At 44.4% G+C, this 17,480-nt stretch overlaps 1 protein-coding gene across 1 annotated transcript; it reads left to right on the top strand.

Annotated features, from left to right (window-relative positions):
• The first annotated feature begins 14,911 nt into the window (after positions 1–14,911).
• Positions 14,912–16,096, top strand: LOC137537886 (piggyBac transposable element-derived protein 4-like). Its single transcript, XM_068259831.1, has one exon. It carries the CDS (start codon positions 14,912–14,914, stop codon positions 16,094–16,096), a length of 1,185 nt encoding a protein of 394 aa, XP_068115932.1.
• Positions 16,097–17,480: the final 1,384 nt, after the last annotated feature.

Raw genomic sequence — 17,480 nt, 5'->3', positions numbered from 1 at the left:
GCCTTGAGGTTTCCATTGATGAAGAATGGCCCCACTATCTTTGTACCCCGTATACCACACCACCAATTTTTTTTTTTTGTGGCTCCTTCTGTCTTGGAGGGATCTATCCAATGTGGGTTAGTGTCAGACCAATAGCGGTGGTTTTGTTTAACTTCAGTGATGAGGCAAATTTTTATGTGAATGGTGAACAAAATCTTCAAAGCATGAACTGAGGGTCTTGTTCCATTTTTTGTTTAGCAATTTCAGTTTGCTGATCTGGGTCATCCTCGTTGCGATGCTGCAGTAGCTGTGGTTTGTAAGGGTGCCATTTGTGAGTAGCTAATATCCACCGAAGGGATATTTGTCTAATGCCACTCTCCAGTTACATGTGGCGAGTGCTATGCTGTGGGCTCTTGCTAAATGAAGCTAGGACAGCCACTGATGTTTCTTCATTAGTGACAGATTTCAGGTGTCCGCATTTTGGCAAATCCAACACTGAACCAGTTTCAGGAAACTTAGCAAGCAGTTTGCTAACTGTAGCATGGGAGATGGGTGGCCTCGTAGGGTGTCTTGCATTGAAATCTGCTGCAATGACCCGGGTACTGCGTTCACCAAATATCAACACAATTTCTATCCACTCCTCACCTGTTAATCTCGGTGACAAGTCAATGGCTGTAAATAAAGAGAAACTTGTAAATAACTCATGAAAATATAGTTACGTTAAAACCAAGCACATCATTGTTTTTGTTGTGAAATTCCCAATAAGTTTGATGTCACTCTTGAAAAAACAAAAGTTGGATTCAACATGGCTGACTTCAAAATGAATATCAACCATTCCCATTTTATTAAAGTGTATCCATATAAATGGCCCACCCTGTATTTTAGCCTATACATGTACAGTTGAAGTCTTTAAAAGAGCACTATGATTGGTGTGGCATTTGTGTAAATATAGAAAAATTCATGAACTTGTATTATAATATAATGCTATGACTGCACTAATACCAGGAATAACTGAGGAACGTTTTTCCTGTCAGAGAAATGAATACCTTTCAGTCTGAGGTAACATATAATTTTAAATCACTTGATATACAATATCTTTGTCACTATTAACACAGCCGGCACCTGTCTCCCATTCAGTCAAGTAACTCAGCATTGCAGCCAGAAGTCAGGCTAAGGCTCAACACACACCATACAATCTAGGTTGTTCAATCTTACCACTTTCATGTAGTATAAGAGCTTTTACAATCAATCATCCAAGGTATTTTCAATCTGTTGGCCCTTATACTACATAGATTTGGTAAATCTGTACAACCAAGATTGTATGGTTTGTGTTGAGCTTAAGCCTGAGCAATCTGAATCCTCTCCTATGAGTGCAGAGGAGAAGAAGACACTGAAAAAAAAATCTATTAAAGCAGACCTGAACTCAGCATATCAATATTTAAAGAATTTTTTTTTAAAAGCTTACAGAACTCCTGTAATAAGTCTGCAGTACGAAGTAGTCAGAGGCGCCAAAAGTATAAAAGAAGGTAAAATTTTAACCATTGGTAATGGTTACCATTCCAAAGGATACGACAAACAAATATGTCCAGTTATAACAAAATTACTTTTATTATTGATGCACTCCATGAGATATTGCAACGCGTTTCATGGGCATGACCACGCTTCATCAGGCAGTGAGGAGTATAAAGCAAATGTCATCCAAGTCTGGGAAGAGCGCTTCCCAGACTTGGATGACATTTGCTTTATACTCCTCTCACTGCCTGATGAAGCGTGGTCGTGCCCGTGAAACGTGTTGCACTATCTCATGGAGTGCATTAATAATAAAAGTAATTATGTTATACATGGACACATTCGTTTGTCATATCCTTTGGAATGGTTCAGGATCCACCTCCCACCATTTCCATGTTTTAAAAATTTTACCTACTTTTGGTGCCTCTGACTACTTCGTACTGCATTGACCCAGGTGGACGGATGGAAATCTTATCTACAGAGAACGACTTCTTAATACTGAGTGGAGACAGGCTTGTTCTCCCCACCTGCCTATACAGTGGTTGCCTAAGGGGTAACCCTGGTTTGTAAGTATCCATTTACTTATCCCAATTTTCTCACTCTTCCAATACATACTACACCATATTGGGCTCTCTGTCTCCCCATGTCTCTTTTCTACTAGTAATAAGTCTGCAGTGTGTCTACTTCCTGGTTTCATGGGAGCAGAGAAATGGTTAATGTCCTGTGTTTACAGATTAGCTGTGTCTGCCAAATTCCTGTGCTGAAACAGCTGAGAGCTCAAATTACACTTGTTGATATACTACTAGACGTTGTATATATGAGAAACATAATCTCCTACCTTTACAATTAGCTCAAACTATTGCCTATCTCAACCATCACTCATAGTTAGCCACCTCAACCTAAATAAAAGGGAGTAATACCACACAGAGTACAATATGTTAATGAATTAAAGCAGCACCACTCAGGGTATTGCTAATAAATTGTCAGTAATTTATTGATAAATATGCAATGACAAAAGAACCCACTGATGTTAACATCTCTTAAAAATGATCAAGATGGAGCGCTCCCACACACTACATCCACATCACATGTACACTCTCATCCACCCTATCTGGTACCTTCAAATCCAGATCTTCAGGGCACGTTCACACTAGGGACATTTTTGACATTTTGTTTAAGCGCTGGCGATTTTCAAAATTGCCCTGAAAGCGCTTGTACAATGATTCTCTATGAGAAAGTTCACATCTGAGCGGTTTGTTTTTGATCCACTCAAAAAAGCGGTGCATGGGCCATTTTTGAGCGTCCTCTGGATCACAGGACTTAGGCCCGCCCACCGTCATGTTGTGCCTGCCCCCTTGCGATCTTCGTCAGGATGTGCCGCATTTCCTACCTTCTCAGTAGGACAAACTTATTTAATTGAAAAAGTAATGTTTATTCATACACGGTAGACAATACGTTTCACGGGTCTTGGCCCACTTCCTTGGGTGATAAACAACATATAGGACACAAAATTGGCAATAATCGGGGATATATATATATACTCGGCCTTAGGTTTCACAGCGCCCTGAGAGAAACCTGATTTTGGTGCAACCCCCCCTTTCAACCTCTTTGCACGCGCGTGAATTTTTGTAGGCACCACCATAGGTGCCCATATAAATAGAGGCTACAGGTTGAAATCTGGCTACCCACAAAGCAAATTACAGCTGCAAACAGTAGGAACTTATTTCCACCCATATATCTGCTATTTATATGGGCCCATGACTGTTTCCCCCTGGCCCACATCACAATAATCAAATGGAACAAAGAAATTTGGGCGCACAGTAATGGATTAAACTATCTCTCACACAGAAATCCCCCGACGCCTAATGCTGGGAATACATGGTTTGTTTTTGAGCCATTTAGATGGCTCGATAGATAATTTCCAACATATCCGATCTCCCCCCAGATCGTTTCGCCACTCGATTTGCGATAGTGAATGGAAAAGATAAGAAAAACGAGCGGAAGATAAGAGAATCGACTGCAGAATCGAGCGGCAAAAATGAGCCGTGTATGCCCAGCATAATGCAGGCAACCCCAGCCACAAAAGAGAAATCAGACAGCAGATCCATGCACGCATGCACACATACTACACACACAATCTATATACGCAGCGACACACGCACGCAATCTGTATACGCCGCCACACACTACACACACACTCTTATCCTAACGTATCATTCTAGCAACAGCAGACAGGACATTTGCTACCATTCATCACTGTAATCACCATTACGCCAGAAGGAAGCAAAAGACACAGAAGTCTGTAGCAGCCCACAAGGGGATTACCTCGCCACCTCGGACTAGGACTACTCTATCCTTCCTGCGTCCTTGAGGGGGCGGGGAGGGGGGCTGATAAGGAAGCATCCGTCCGAGCAGTAGGTTGGAGAAGTGTGCCTCCAGGTCCTAGTCCCGCCGCTGCACCAGACAACAGCCTGCTCGCAAACAGTTTGTGCCCTACTCGTCCGGGCGGGTGGTGGACGGCAGGAGTGCCCCCCCCCGGAAGCCGGCGCCCTGAGCGGGCGCTCTGGTCGCTCAGGTCAAAGGCCAGCTATATATATATATATAGATATATATATAGATATATATATATAGAGAGAGAGAGAGAGAGAGATTTTGTATAAATGCATTATTTGGAAAAACAATTGTGCACATGCATTTTTTGGAACATTATGCATCATTGCACATTCACAGGTTTTTAACAAATTTTATAAACTGATTTTACTTACACTTTCCAGCATATTGGTGTTATATGTAGCAATTATTAGATATACTGTATAGCTTTTATGATATTTTTATTGCATTTTATATGGGAAAGCTGGCAGGCACATAGGTGATGCTGTAGATAGCTAGCTGTGGTGTGCACCCAGTAAAACTATGTGCTCAAGACAAGTGCAAAAGTCTATGCATAAAAATCCAAAGAACAAGAAGTCTGGCACTATAGTTTAATATAGCATGGTAACACAAAGTAGCAAAGCACAAAAAAATTGTGTTGCATGTGAGTGACAGGCTTGACAGACATCAAGAAAACGTTTCATCACAAAGGGTGTCAATGGCGCCAATAGGTGCACGGCCTAACGACCGTTTCGCAAGGCAGACCCCAAGCTTTTTCGGAGGTGTGCAGAAAGTGTGAGAACAACAGCGGGGCTAAATGCGTGTGTGGCGTAGGACGCGCTTCCAGTCCGCTGTAAGGAACCCTCCCCCACGAGTTGATTGGTCCATCAGGATACTTGAGCAGAAAATAGTCAGTGAGACGCACGGCCATATGCAAAGGGTTACGTGCACACGTCATCCATGACGTCGCCGCACAGTGACCAATGGCTGCGTGTTTGCTAGTCTGGCTGCATACAGAGTATTGCGTTATAGCGCAAAAAGCGTGGGGAGCAGTGAAAGAGTGGTTGCCCTGGCAGCTGAGAAACCCCGCCCCCAGTAAATACCGGCTGCGAGCCAACTCAGAATGTCATGCAAAACAAAAACTCCTGAGGAGGCATGTGTGTAAGGAATGGCCAAAGCTATAACATAGAAACGCACGTATATTTAATGCCTGTGGTCATAATAGAGTACGGAGGGGATCTCGCACACTCAGGCTTATTAGCTAAATGAACAACAACTAAACCTGAATCAAGAAAGAGAAGGGCCTTATCTCATGGTGGGATAGGCAGTGACTAAGTGTACCAAAGGGTGCGGATGAGGTAAAAAGAAAGTGGGGATAGAAAAGGGGAGTGAGGAAAGAATAAAAGGTGAATGGTAGACATTACAAAAACTGAGAGAGAGGAGTGGGGACGATATCTTGTCCTAATGGTGAGCACCACAGAGGGTAGGCACAAATAGGTCCCAACATGGCATACAAGAGCAATAATGAAAATTGAGAACCAATTTTTATTATAGAAAAATGTCCCTGTTGGGGAGAAAAAGACTCCCAACTGGGTAACACACACACACTCTCTCTCTCTCTCTCTCTCTCCCATGGTGGGAACCAATGGGCAACAAGAGGCGGCTCAGAGGTAGGTATCGGAGCACCAAGAACATCAAGGGTCCAAGAAACAGGCAAGATCCACATAGTTGTTTAAGCCCAAAGCTCCCATGTGCGCAAAATCCAATGCGCTTCTTGCCTGAGTAATAATTTTTTCTTGTCTCCACCCCTGCGAGGGGTATTGCAGACATCAATACATGCAAATGAGAGGAGATCAGGATCGCTATGGTGGACTGCAGACATATGTTCAACAATCCTTGGACAACCTTTGTTTTTGGGGAACAAACGCACTTGCTCCAAAATACGTTCTTTAACCATTCTGGTTGTTTTGCCAATATAAAAACATTGGCATGGGCACCATAATGCGTAGCAAAGACAAAATGACTGGGTCTCCACCTGGATTTGTGCAAAAATGCTGGTTTATTGTACCATAGTAAAAAAACACATGACGTTTCGGCCAGCGGTCTTTATCAAGTGTTACACACACTGAGTGAAAACTCACATATAAATCACAAATTGTGTCTTAAAATACACCCCTAAGGGCGGGCACCTACTTAATTAGAGAGATTTAAAGCAACAGCACATGGAATACAGTAGGTCACAAAAAACATCTTAAATTCCAATCCTCATTAAGTCCATCTGTGACCAAAGTGTTTAACCTACTGATCCATCTACTTTCCCTTCTTAGGAGGGTTGTTTCATTGTCCATTCCTTCTCCAGCTTTGACTTTCTCCAATACACACCATCTTAATTCGCTCACCATGTGGTTGCAATCATAAAAATGTTTACCTACAGGGGAATAAAAATTCTTTTCAGGATCATTGATGTACTTCCTGTACAATCTTATGTCACTCCTATGCTCATTGATCCTTACTCTGATGGGTCTGGATGTTTGTCTAACATAGCCCATCCCACACGGGCACTTGAAAAAATAAATAACATTTGGAGTCACACAGGAAAAATTTCCATTAACCTTAATGGGCGTGCCCTTTGTGGGATGAGCTATGTGGTTCCCTCTAATGATACTCCCACAATTTTGACAACTCAAACATGGGAATGTACCGTTTTTCTTAGGTAAAAACGTCAATGTCTGTTTCGGATTCCTTTTTATATCCGCACGGACCAGCATGTCGCGGATACTTTTACCTCTTCTGTATACAAATCTAGGGGGAGAATGAAATACTTTAGACAATAATGGGTCAGCCTCTATCAATGACCAGTTGTCGAGTATACTTTTTCTTACTAACTGGGCATGATTATCGAATGTCGATATGAACTATACATCCCCCTTCATTTTTTTCTTTCTGCTGTCTCTGTCTCAAAATCCTTCTATCCATTTTTGCCACCGTTAATGCTGTATTTACTACTTCTTTTCTTTCATAACCCCTTGCAACAAAATTTTCAACCAATCGATCTGCCTGTGTGTGATAGGCCTCATCATCAGATGTGATGCGCCTGGCTCTAATAAATTGGCTTTTGGGGAGACCCTTTATTAGGGGCCGAGGGTGACAACTGCTCTCTAACAAGGCATTATTCCTGTCAGTCCTTTTCCTGAATAAATTTGTGCAAAAACTTTTCTTGCTGCACCATAATGCGTAGTGACCGGGGTCCCCATTGTGGAGCCAGAGACCTGCTGGTACCATGCGTCCCCAAATTAAAAGGCATTGTGTGTGAATGCTTGGAGTTCGTCCTTACACACAAAGGCGTAAGAGGTGTCCTTTTTGTCCCTATCCAAAAACATCCTCACGGCACTTATGCCATCGAGATGTGGGATCCTGCTGTAAAGACTGGTGACATCAATGGTCACCAACAGATCTCCCCTGCACCACAATGAGGACCCAAGGCCCCCCAGAACATCAATGGTGTCACTTAGATGTGACGGAATATGGGACAGGAGTGGCTGGAGCATGTGGTCCAGGTACCTGGAAAGTCTCTCCGTGACCGACCCAAGGCCCAACACAATGGGTCAGCCCAGGGGATTGGTCAGGGATTTGTGGATCTTAGGCAAACAGTACCAAACAGGTTTCAATGGAAAATAAGGCAAAAGGTTATTAGCCAAGGTAGGTGTCAAAAAGCCTTTTTCTACCCCTCTCCGAAGGAGTGACCTCAAGGCAGAGTGATAGCTAGCCGTGGGGTCTCCTCTGAGGGGTCTAGGTTACAGTATCTGACAGCTGCCTTAGAGCTTCCGCTTTATATTTTTCAGTTGAAAGGAGGATGACAGATCCCCCTTTATCTGTTTTCGGATAGTAAGGTCAGGGCGATTCTTCAGCCAACATAGAGCTCTGTTCTCAGTGGGGGATAAGTTCGGAACTGCTGTGGGATAAATTAAAGCTGTGATTTCACTATCCACTTGTTTCTCAAATAGATCAATAGAAGAGCGTGCTTGTGTAGGAAAGGGCATAGTGGACCTACGTGGTTTAAATTTGGTGTTGTCAGACGATGATACATCAACCAGGGCCGATTCCACCAAAAGTTCATTCAGGGCCATAATTTCCCCAAGTTCTTTATCATTCCATGATCCTTCTGGACTGAAGCCCAAAGTACCCACAAATGATTGCTCGATTTTTTGAGGACCTATTAGGGACAGGGTCTCTTCTGTTTTCATTTTCCCAAAATGGTGTTGAATGTTCAACTTTCTGACTCCCTTATATAGGTCTACTTTGAATTGTGAGTAACTGAAAAATTAAGTCCCTTATTAAGGAGGCTCTCTACTCCCTCTGGTAGCTCCATCGTGTTTAAGTTCACCAAACTTGTTTTTATATTAGAAGGCATCTTTACTGATCGGCTACTTTCCTCTTCTTGCCTTTCCCCCTCAGCTTGTCCTCCAAAGTGACTTTTGTCTCTTTCCTCTCCCTCGCCTGACGCGCCGCCTAAAGGGACGTTAGTGGGGGCTGGTTTCTTGGGGTTGAGCTTTGGGCGTAGTTTTTTGGGTGTCCTCTCCACTAGACTCTGAATCAGTGGTCCAGTATCCCCTGGGCTTCTTGGGTATATTTGGCTTTCTTCTTGTTTAGAACCAGGAATCTGCACCCAAGAAAAGATTCTACCAAATTTATAGTCCTCCTTATCACGAAGAAATTTATGTAACTTCTGTGCTTTAATATTATCTTGGACTGATGCTAATTTTTTATCGACTGTATTTTTGAATTGTTCTTCAGTCACTAGTTTTTTATATTCTGCTTTATTCTCAGAAATAGAACTTGTAAGTAAATCCAATTCAACTTTGCTCCTGTTCAATACAGTATCCTGTAGACGAGCCGAATGCTCCAAAAATTCTTGTTTCCACAAACTTGGGCTCTTGTCTGTATTCAGATGGCTTCTGATATCTCATAAAACCCCTGGCCACCAATTGCTCTCCCTTGTACCTCTCCAGAGTGGTTTCTCAGTTGCCATGGCAACCACTCCTTTGCTGCTCCCCACGCCTTTTGCTCTATAGTGCATTACTCTGTATGCAGCCAGACTAGCAGACGCGCAGCAATTGGTCACTGTGCGGCGACGTCATGGATGACGCGCGCGTAACCCTTTGCATATGGCCGTGCGTCTCACTGACTATTTCCTGCTCCTGATGGACCAATCATCTCGTGGGGGTGCGTCCCTTACAGTGGACCGGAAGCGCATCCTACGCCACACGCACCTTTAGCCCCGCTGCTGTTCTCACACTTTTGCACACCTCAGAAGAAGCTTGGCGTCTGCCTTGCGAAACGGTTTTTAGGCCGTTCACCTATTGGCACCCACACCTGCAGCCTCCCACCGACACCCAGGTATAGCCATTTGACACCCTTTGTCATCACAAAGGGTGTCAAATGGCTATACCTTGGTGTCGGTGGGACGCGTTTTCTTGATGTCTGTCAAGCCTGTCACTTGTATGCAACGCAATTTTTTTGTGCTTTGCTACTTTGTGTTACCATGCTATATTAAACTATAGTGCCAGACTTCTTGTTCTTTGGATTTTTATGCATAGACTTTGCATTTGTCTTGAGCACATAGTTTTACTGGGTGCACACCACAGCTAGCTATCTACAGCATCACCCGAGTGCCTGCCAGCTCTCCCATATAAAATGCATATGTACTAATCTCACATATGCATACTGGGCCATATGCAATTAATTTTTTTACCTGAGTTATCTCCTAGGAGATAATTTTCATCTTCTCTATAATCTAAATATTCAGCATTTTATAATTGAAAAAATACCCAAAAGTTGGTGGAAAACGTACTATCAAATTTATTTTGAGTATTTTTTTGCTTGCCGGAGACTAAAAGGCATTTTATGACAAGTTGTAAAATTATCACCTAGGAGAAAACTCAGGAGAAAAAATGAATTGCATATGGGCCACTGTGTGCATGTACAGTGCTTTGTTGAAGTTTTCCACATTTTGTCACATTACTGCCACAAATATGAATCAATTTTATTGGAATTCCACATGAAAGACCAATACAAAGTGGTGTACACGTGAGAAGTGGAATGAAAATCATACATGATTCCAAACATTTTTTTTAAAAATAACTGCAAAGTGGGGTGTGCATAATTATTCAGCCCGAGTCAATACTTTGTAGAACCACCTTTTGCTGCAATTACAGCTGCCAGTCTTTTAGGGTATGTCTCTACCAGCTTTGTACAGCTAGAGACTGAAATCCTTGCCCATTCTTTCTTGCAAAACCGCTCCAGGTCAGTCAGATTAGATAGACAGTGTTTGTGAACAGCAGTTTTCAGATCTTGCCACAGATTCTCAATTGGATTTAGATCTGGACTTTGACTGGGCCAATCTAACACATGGATATGTTTTGTTTTAAACCATTCCATTGTTGCCCTGGCTTTATGTTTAGGGTCATTGTCCTGCTGGAAGGTGACCCTCCGCCCCAGTCTCAAGTCTTTTGCAGACTCCAAGAGATTTTCTTCCAAGATTGCCATGCATTTGGCTCCATCCATCTTCACATCAACTCTGACCAACTTCCCTGTCCTTGCTTAAGAGAAGCACCCCCAGAGCATGATGCTGCCACCATCATATTTGACAGTAGGAATGGTGTGTTCAGAGTGATGTGCAGTGTTAGTTTACCGCCACACATAGCGTTTTGCATTTTGGCCAAAAAGTTCCATTTTGGTCTCATCTGAACAGAGCACCTTCTTCCACATGTTTGCTGTTTCCCCCACATGGCATGTAGCAAACTGCAAACGGGACTTCTTATGCTCTTCTGTTAACAATGGCTTTCTTCCTGCCACTCTTCCATAAAAACCAACTTTGTACAGTGCATGACTAATAGTTGTCCTATGGATAGATTCCCCCACCTGAGCTGTAGATCTCTGCAGCTCTTCCAGAGTCACCATGGGACTCTTGACTGCATATCTAATCAGCGCTCTCCTTGTTCGGCCTGTGAGTTTAGGTGGACAGCCTTGTTGGTTTACAGTAGGTTTACAGTTGTGCCATACTCCTTCCATTTCTAAATGATCGCTTGAACAGTGCTCAGTGGGATGATCAAGGCTTTGGAAATCTTTTTGTAGCCTATGCCTGCTTTAAATTTCTCAATAACTTTATCCCTGACCTGTCTGGTGTGTTCTTTGGATTTCATGGTGTTGTTGCTCCCAATATTCTCTTAGACAACCTCTGAGGTCATCACAGAGCAGCTGTATTTGTACTGACATTAGATTACACACAGGTGCACTCTATTTAGTCATTAGCACTCATCAGGCAATGTCTATAAGCAACTGACTGCACTCAGACCAAAGGTGGCTGAATAATTATGCACAACCCACTTTGCAGTTATTTGTAAAAAAAATGTTTGGACTTGTATGATTTTCGTTCCACTTCTCACGTGTACACCACTTTGTATTGGTCTTTCATGTGGAATTCCAATAAAATTGATTCAGGTTTGTGGCAGCAATGTGACAAAATGTGGAAAACTTCAAGGGGGCCGAATACGTTTGCAAGCCACTGTATATGCAGTTTGTTTATCACAGACTCGCTGCCAGCTAGTGTGCTATTGTGTTGAACTGCAGCATGTCATGTGAGAGCATTAAATGAAACAGAAAATTGTCGAGTGCTGTCCTCACAACCAATACAGAAGAACGACTGACCATCATCTGCACCAACAGACCTGGGCCTCTGAGTGGGGATGGTTAGTGCTCAGACACACGATAAGCGCTTTTTTGAACGCTCTTTGTCCATCAGAGCTTTCTGAGAGCTTTTTAACCACTTAAGCCCAACTGGACGAGATTTCTCGTCCAGTTGGGCTGTGCGCACTCCCGCGGGTCGCGCGCGCTCCTGCGGGCCCCCCCGTGCGCGCCCCCGCTGCTGGCCGCTAGCCCACCAATCAGTAAAAGGGATTATAAATCCCTTTCGCTGATCGGACCCCCCCCCGGAGAAAAGCCGACAGCGTCTCTTCAGACGCTGCGGCTTTTCTGAGCTCTGGTCTCCTTTCTTCTGCCTGGGAGCGAGATCGATCGCTCCCAGGACTTTTTAATTCTGGCCATCTTGTGGCCAAATAGCAAATTACACCTAAAAAAAAAGTTTTAAAGATAAACATATAAATATATTAAAAAAAAACCCTGTTTACCTTCCACACCAAAAAAATAGGGGGATCACTTGTGTGCTGTGTTGTGCGGCCCTGCAGTTTGGCCTTAAAGCTGCAGTGGCCATTTCAGCAAAAAAAGGCCTGGTCTTTAGGGGGGTTTAACACTGCAGTCTTCAAGAGGTTAAATAGGCTCTTCTCTCTAAATACACACAAGGCAGATTTTTCTTTCTTTTCCTGGTGTCCTGTGCAATATTTCAGGTCCATTAACCACTACTGCTGCACGGACATGAGTCTCGTGGCAAGTGCTGCTGCAGCCGCAGGGACGTGAGACTCGCGTCCGTGCAGTCTGCGGGGCTATGTGCATGACCGTTGATCGAGATGGTCATGGTGACGGGGGATTGGGGTGGCAGGGGACAGAAGTCCCCTCACCCAATCTGTGCATGTCCGCCAAGAATGATCACTGTTTTTGTTCAAAAACAGTGATCATTCTTAAAGGAAACCTAAACTGAGAAGAATATGGATTTTTCCTTTTAAAATAATACCAGTTGCCTGACTGTTCTGCTAAACCTGTGTCTCTAATACTTTTATCCACAGCCCCTCAACAAGCATGCAGATCAGGTGCTCTGACTGAAGTCAGACTGGATTAGCTGCATGCTTGTTTCAGGTGTGTGATTTAGGCCTTTTTTTCACTGACTGTTGAGCTGTGTGCTCAGCGAGCAGTTACCAGGCAGCAACAAGCAGTTACTAGGCAACTGAGCAGTTGTGGGAGTTTGAGAGGCATTTCACTGCCTATCAACAGTCCGTGGAAAAGTGGTCTAGGCCATTGCTGCAGACAAAGATCAGTAGGACTGCCAGGCAACTGGTATTGTTTAAAAGTAAACTTTCCATATCCTTTTCAGTTAAGGTTCCTTTTAAATGGTGTCGCTGCACTCCCTCTTGGCTTTTATTCACAGTAGAGCGTTATATTTTAAAACTATAATGGCCGAAAACTGATAATTTTTCCTTTTATTATTATTATTCCCATTAAAATGCATTCAGAATAAAATAATTCTTAGCATAATGTACCACCCAAAGAAAGCCTAATTGTTGTTGGAAAAAACAAGGTATAGATCATTTTGTTGTGATAAGTAGTGGCAAAGTTATTGGGGAATGAATGGGAGAAGCGCTGAAATGTGAACATTCCATGAGGTGAAAACAAACCGCAGGCTGAAATGGTTACAGAGCAAGTTTAAGCTCATCTCTTAGGACACAGACTAATTCTGGTATTGAAAGCTATGCCCAAATAGAACAAGATTTTTCCACCGTTCAATATGAGATGTATGCTGAACAACAGGCTTTTAAGCAGAATTATTTTCCTTTTCATAGTACTTTAAAAAAAATTATTTGCATGGAACTTACTAGATAAAAGAAATGAATAATTTGTACATTATCCCAGCATAAGTTTCTCTTTAAAGAGACACTGAAGCGAAACAAAAATTATGATATTATGATTTGTATGTGTAGTACAGCTAAGAAATAAAACATTAACCCTCCTGGCGGTAACCCCGACCTGAGCTCGGGGTAGGAAAAATCAGCTGTTATAGGTAAGCCCGAGCTCAGGTCGGGGCAGAGAAAAAACTGCTGTGCCTGCGTACTGGAGTCCCGCGCGCCGATCGGCGCTGCTCAGCGGGACTCCTACACCTCTCCCCCAAAGTGTGCTTCAATTATCTGGCTGCCGGGATCCCCATATCCCCGGTAATCTTGCGGGGACCCGGCGGCCATGTGATCAGAGCGGCGGTGGCGGCGGCGGCACATTTACCTTTGAAGCAGGAGTCCCTGTGCGATCTGCGCTCTCCAGGGACTCCTGCCTCTCTCCCCCAGCAGCAGCGATGTTTGTCCCCCCATATCCTGTTATTCTCTTGGGGACCCGGCGGCCAATCAGAGGAGCGGAGGGCGGCGTGACGTCATGGGGGTGGGGCAGGAAATTTTAAAAAAAAATTCATTGGCTGCAAAGTGCATTGTATTGGATACACATGAATCAAATTCATGTGTATCCATTACACTGTTGCCATTTGGTTGTGTGCTGTGAGCTGTGATCTGTGCTGTGATCTGTGCTGTATTCACTGATCTTCCTACCGATTTGTGTACCGACCTCTGCCTGGATTTTTGACTACCCTTTTTGCCTTCTGATTCTGCCTGTTATTGGATTTCTGTGTACCGACCTCTGCCTGGATTTTGACCTACGTTTTTCGCCTGCTGATTCTGCCTGTTATTGGATTTCTGTGTACCGACCTCTGCCTGGATTTTGACCTACGTTTTTCGCCTGCTGATTCTGCCTGTTATTGGATTTCTGTGTACCGACCTCTGCCTGGATTACTACGCTCTTTTCCTGTCACCTGCTATGGAGTCATCCTCGAAGCGTCTCACAGCGGAAGCGCTGATGCAGTTCGAGGACAGCGATCCGGATTTGCAGTCACTGGAGGACTTCAGTGACGGTGATGCGCCTGGCAACCTGTCGTCTGATTCTGACAGCGACTCCATCACCAGCGACACGGAGGAGGTTAGTGACGCACGTGTTTGGTGCCCAGTCAACACCACTCAGGCCCCACCACCGCCCTCCCCGTTTCCCTTTTACTGGAGAGCCCGGCTTGAAGGTTGAATGTGATCACTGCCCCCTGGCCTACCTGCAGCTGTTCTTCAGTGACGCTGTTATTGATAAAATCGTGGTGGAGACGAACCGCTACGCCGCGCAAGAAATTGCTGCTCCACGAGGTCCCTTTTCCAGGAGCAGGATGTGGGAGCCTATCACCAAGGAGGACTTGTGGCTGTTCCTTGGACTAATTATTCTGCAGGGGGTGGTGGGGAAGCCCATGCAGAAATAGTACTGGTCGACGAACAAAATAATCGCTACCCCCTTCTTTGGCACGGTAATGTCGGAGTACCGTTTTGGACTCATCATGAAGTTTCTACACTTCGCAGACAACTCCGCCTTCGATGAGTCAACCCACCCAGCGCCAAAGTTGAAAAAGATCTGGGAAGTTTTTCAGCTGGTGATGGAAAACTTCCGCAACACTTATGTGCCCCAGAGGGACATAAGTGTGGATGAAAGCTTGATGGCGTACAAAGGCCGACTGTCCTGGATACAATACATCGCGTCCAAGAGGGCCCGGTTTGGAGTGAAGTCCTACATGTTATGTGAGGCATCAACGGGCTACATCTGGAACAGCATACTGTACACCGGGAAAGGGACACAATTTAACCCTGCTTTCAGCAGCTACGGGGTGGCGACTTCATCCGTGCTATCTTTGGTGGAGCCCTTGTTGAATAAGGGGTACTGTGTGATCACAGATAATTTTTACAGTTCACCTGAACTTTTTGAAATACTCATCAGGAACAAAACTGATGCCTACGGCACCGTTCGTCTTAACCGTCGAGAAATGCCTACTGCCTTCGCCAAGCAAAAGCTAAAATCTGGGGACATTGTGGCTTGGCAGAAGGGAAAAATGTTGGCACTCTGCTGGCGTGACAAGAAGGACATGTGTACACTCAGCACTGTCCATGATGCTTCATCTGCCACCACCACAACGCGAGGAGGGAAAGTCCTGGACAAGCCACAAGTCATCCTGGACTACAACCATACAATGGGTGGGGTGGACCAAGCTGACCAGGCGATGACATACTACCCCGCAGTCCGCAAACAACAACAAAAATACTACAAAAATTTTTTTCGGCATCTGCTGGAACAATCTCTATGGAATGCGTTCATTTTGTATAAGCAACGCAGTGACAGGCCAGGAACACATTCCGACTTTATATGGAAAATGTGCGAAAGCATATGTCTGAAGTACCAGACTTCATCAGCAGATGTGCGAATTGGGCGCCGTGCATCATATGTTGTCAACCCTGAGCTCCTCACTGGCCAGCACTTTTCAGACTATATTCCACCCACTCCAAAAAAAGCTGCTCCAACTAGGATGTGCGTTGTTTGCTGCAGCAAGACGGATAGCAAGGGTAAGAAAGTCCGCAAAGAAACCCGTCTCTACTGCCCGGACTGTAATGTCGCCCTGTGTGCTGTTCCATGTTTTAAAATCTACCACACACGGGAGGTGTATTAGTTATACACTGCACTGCATGTACATACTGTATATATAATCTGCTGCTTCTTTGTACAGTTTTGCTATTATTTCAGTTTATTGATAAATTAATTTTTTTCAGCAAATTTGTGTTACAGTCTTTTATTTATATTCAGGATATCTTACAGGCCTTTATTCTGATATATTTTGGTGAGTTAAGACTTAATAATTGGATGCCTAAAATTCTTGAAAAAAATGTACCGCTTTTGACTCATAATTCCAGACAGAAATGAACCGCCAGGAGGGTTAAGATCAGATACATCAGTCTAAAGGTAGCCATACACTGGTAGATTTGCCATTAGATCGACCAGCTGACAGATCCCTATCTGATCGAATCTGATCAGAGAGGGATCGTATGGCTGCCTTTACTGCAAACAGATTGTGAATCGATTTCAGCCTGAAACCGATCACAATCTGTGGAGCCGCCGCTGCCGCCCCCCCGGGCCCCCGCGCATACATTACCTGACGCTGGCTCCCGGGCATCTTCTCCGCATCTTCTCCACGCTGCACCTGCTCCATCCCAGCGCTTCCTGTGTCACTCCGTGACCAGGAAGTTCAAATAGAGCGCCCTCTATTTGAACTTCCTGGTCACTGCAGTGACAGGAAGCGCCGGGATGGAGCGGGTGCAGCGCGGAGAAGATGCGGAGAAGACACCCGGGAGCCAGCGTCAGGTAATGTATACCTGATCGGATCGGCCGCCGCTAGCGACGCGCTCCCTACCCGCGGGCGATCGAGGGTAATTTCCCGCACGGCCCGATCGACAGACCGATCCGATTTCGGGAGGAAATCGGATCGGCGGGTGCGTTTAGCGCGAACGATTGGCAGCAGATTCGATCCCAGGATCGAATCTGCTGTCGAAACGGCCGCGAATCGGGCCACCGGCGGATCGTTGGTAACCAGTCTTATCACCCGAACGATAGTCTGTACACACGTCGGATTTGACGCGAAAACGTCCGAACGACGGAACGTTCAAACAACGGGTCGTTCGCTAAAATCCGACGTGTGTATGGGCCTTGAGGGTTGAGAAACTCCAGTTGTTATTTCTATGCAAACAAGCCATTAAGCTCTCCGACTAAGTTAGTCGTAGAGAGGGCTGTTATCTGACTTTTATTATCTCAACTGTAAGTGAACTGTTTACTTTTTCTCTGCTAGAGGAGAGGTCATTACTTCACAGACTGTTCTGAAAGAATCATTTTGAATGCTGAGTGTTGTGTAATCTGCACATATTATAGAATAATGCAATGTTAGAAAAAACACTATATACCTGAAAATAAAAGTATGAGAATATTTTCTTTGCTGCTAATCTTCTAGTAATTATTCATAGTACACAACCAATTCATTATATCATTTTTTTTTTTTGCTTCAG

This window comes from Hyperolius riggenbachi, chromosome 11 (assembly GCF_040937935.1).
Source record: "Hyperolius riggenbachi isolate aHypRig1 chromosome 11, aHypRig1.pri, whole genome shotgun sequence".
NCBI classification, from domain to species: Eukaryota; Metazoa; Chordata; class Amphibia; order Anura; family Hyperoliidae; genus Hyperolius; species Hyperolius riggenbachi.
This window is presented reverse-complemented; position numbering and strand designations above follow the sequence as displayed.